The sequence below is a fragment of the Quercus lobata genome, chromosome 11 (genome assembly GCF_001633185.2).
Source record: "Quercus lobata isolate SW786 chromosome 11, ValleyOak3.0 Primary Assembly, whole genome shotgun sequence".
Taxonomy (NCBI): Eukaryota; Viridiplantae; Streptophyta; class Magnoliopsida; order Fagales; family Fagaceae; genus Quercus; species Quercus lobata.
In genome coordinates this window covers 4,656,230-4,659,586 of record NC_044914.1, presented here as the reverse complement: position 1 = coordinate 4,659,586, position 3,357 = coordinate 4,656,230, and the positions used below count along the sequence as shown (strand labels likewise).

At 46.9% G+C, this 3,357-nt stretch overlaps 1 protein-coding gene across 1 annotated transcript; it reads left to right on the top strand.

Annotated features, from left to right (window-relative positions):
* Positions 1 to 602: 602 nt before the first annotated feature.
* Positions 603 to 1,103, top strand: LOC115966307. The gene has a single exon (XM_031085561.1). The coding sequence runs from the start codon at positions 603 to 605 to the stop codon at positions 1,101 to 1,103; it is 501 nt and encodes a 166-aa protein (XP_030941421.1).
* Positions 1,104 to 3,357: the final 2,254 nt, after the last annotated feature.

The following is a 3,357-nucleotide window of genomic DNA, read 5'->3' as shown; positions in this document are numbered from 1 at the left end:
AAGATGCCAACCCGTACCAGGCAGAGTCAAGGGGCTCCCAGCATGGTGATCCCCACCGGAGTCTCGAACGGAGAGAAGGTCGTGAGGGGAGTGTTTGCACAACTCATACCACCAAAAGTCATTCTCGTGGGAAGAGTCATGTCTCCTATGCAAAGCATGACAGGAGCTTGCAACGTGAGATTGACGAGTTGAAAAGAGAGTTGCGTAATGCCCGGTGAGAACGTTCCCCACCTTACTCCGAACCATCATCCGAGGAGACGGATGGAGCTAGTTATAGGTAGAGATCAAGAAATCTGCCTAGTGAGACTTTCTCCTATGAAAAGGAGTACGACCATCGACATAGGCACAGAAGCCCGCCTAGCAGGGGCTTGGGTAACAACGCCATGAACAAAGCATTGAGCCAAGTTTCCAAATCACCCTTCACGAGGAATATAGAAGATGCAGTTCTTCTTCGGCGATTCCACCAGCCTACGTTCACCCTGTATGATGGCCAGTCAGACCTAGTAGAACACATTAGCCGTTTTAGCCAAAAAATGGCTACCTACTCCAGGGATGAGGCCTTGATGTGCAAAGTTTTTCCATCAAGTTTGGGTCCGGTGGCGATGAGATGGTTCAATGGTTTGAGAGCCAATTCTATTGAGTCCTTCAAAAAGCTTACCCGGGCTTTTGGCGCTCGCTTTATTACATGTAGCAGGGTTCCTCAGTCTTTAGGATCCTTGCTGTCTATGTCCATACGAGAGGGCGAGACTCTAAAAACTTATTCAGACAGGTACAGGGAAATGTTTAATGAAATAGAAGGAGAACATGATGATGTGGCCATAAGTACTTTCAAACCTGGCCTCCTAGCCGATTATGATTTAAGGAAATCCCTAACTAGTAAACCTGTTACCAGCGTACACCAATTGATAGATAGGATTGATAAATACAGAAGAGTAGAAGAGGACCAACTTCAAGGAAAAGGAAAGACTAGGGTAATCCCTCAGGAGAGGAAGGATTTCAGGTCGGACCGTTACAACAGTAATCGACCTCGGAAAGACTTCGTCGGGCAATCAGGTTCTGTGGACACCCAGGTGGTTAATGCAGTGTTTCGGGAGCCGATGTAGCAGGTTTTGGAGAAGATAAAGAATGAACCATTTTTCAAATGGCCGAACAAGATGGTGGGAGAGCCTAAGAAATGCAACTCGAACCTATATTGCCACTATCATCAGGATTATGGGCACACGACAGAAGATTGCAAGAATTTGTGGGACCATTTGGAACAATTGGTCCAAGAGGGAAAATTGAAGTAACTCTTGCATCATTCTAGTGGTAGGGCAAGCCAAGCAGGCTTAGAGATGCGTGGGGACGCTTCTTCAAGACTCCCCATTGGTATGATCAACGTTATTTTTGCTGCCCCAGGGAGGATTGGATTTTGCCCTTCCAGGGTACTGTCGGTGTTCCGATCTCCGGCCGAGAATCATTTCCAAGCCTCAAAGAGAGCCAGGGTGGACGTCCCCCTGATTCTAGGCTTTTCGGATGAGGACAAGGTTGGAACCATATAGCCCCATGATGATGCTCTGGTGGTCACACTGAGAATTGGTGGGTACAATGTCAAAAGGGTGATGGTAGATCAAGGTAGCGCTGTGGATATAATGTATCCAGACTTGTATAAGGGGCTAGGTCTGAAGCCAGAGGACTTAGTAGCCTACAGCTCCCCTCTAGTTAGTTTTGAGGGAAGGATGGTTGCTCCGAAAGGGCTGATCAGACTACTTGTGTAAGCCGATATGGATGTGGTGGAGGTGGACTTTATTGTCGTAGACATTTTCTCTCCATACACGGCTATTATGGGCAGACCTTGGCTTCATACCCTGGGAGCGGTCTTGTCTACTCTGCATCAGAAAGTGAAGTACCCATCCAGAGGCCAAGTGCTTGAGATAGTAGGAAGCTAGGTGGCCGCTCGGCAATGCCTAGTAGCGGCTATACAACATCGACCAGAGGCAGAGACCTCGGCTACGGCCGATAATGAGTTATAGCAATTAAAACCTCCAGCATTACCCTTGGATATACCAGCCGACGAGGTAAAGTGTGAAGATTTGGAGAGGGTAACTGTTGTTGATGATTCGGAAAAATTCTTCCAGGTTGGGGCTAAGTTGCCTTTGCAAGAGAAGGAGAGATTGCTGGAGTTCCTCAGAACAAATGTAGACGTGTTTGCATGGAACCCATATGAAGCCCCGGGTGTGGATCTGAATTTCATTTCCCATCGACTCAATGTGAATCCCTCCGTTATTCCCAAAAGACAGCCACCTGGCGACCATCGAAAGAGCATGCCGAAGCTGTCAAGAGTGAGGTGGCCAAGCTCAAATAGGCTGGGGCTATCAAAAAAGTTTTTTATCCTCAATGGTTGGCCAATACGGTGGTGGTAAAGAAGAAGACAGGAAAGTGGCGAGTGTGCGTGGATTTCACGGACTTCAATAAGGCTTGTCCCAAGGATCCATTTCCCATGTCGAAGATAGACCAGTTGGTGGATGCAACCGTGGGTCATCCTAGGATGAGTTTCTTAGATGCCTTCCAAGGATATCACCAAATATTGCTAGCATCAGACGATCAGGAGAAGACTGCTTTTGTCATCCCTATTGGAAACTATCATTACAAAGTGATGCCCTTTGGTTTGAAAAACGTCGGATCTACCTACCAACGGATGATGACTAAAATGTTCGAACCACGACTAGGTAGAAGCATTGAAGTTTATATCGATGACATGGTAGTGAAGAGTAAAGTGGTGTCCGAGCATGTGGAAGATCTTATGAATATCTTCGGAATACTAAGAAAGCATAAGTTACGCCTCAATGCTTCAAAGTGTTCCTTTGGTGTAGGCTCCGGGAGGTTCTTGGGATACATGGTAACTCATAGAGGAATTGAAGTGAACCTAAATCAGATTAAGGCCATCAACGATTTACAAGCACCTCGGAATCCAAAGGAGGTGCAGAAACTAACTGGAATGACTGCTGCTTTGAACCGGTTTATCTCCAGGTTAGCCGAGAGGTGTCGTCCCTTTTTCCGTCTACTGCATAAGTGGCAAGGATTTGAATGGACCGAGGAGTGTGCTGTGACATTTCAATAGTTGAAGGAGTACCTGTCGAGGCTGCCCATCATGTCTAGTCCTGAGGTGGATGAGGTATTGTTTGCTTATCTGGCAGTTGCCCTTCATGCAGTTAGTTTTGCCCTGATACGAGAGGACAATGGCATCCAAAGACTAGTTTATTACGTAAGCAAGTTCCTTCATGAGGCCGAGGTGAGATACGTGTCATTGGAAAAGGCCATCTTGGTGGTGGTCCATGCAACACGGAAACTTCCGCATTACTTTCAGGCCCATATTGT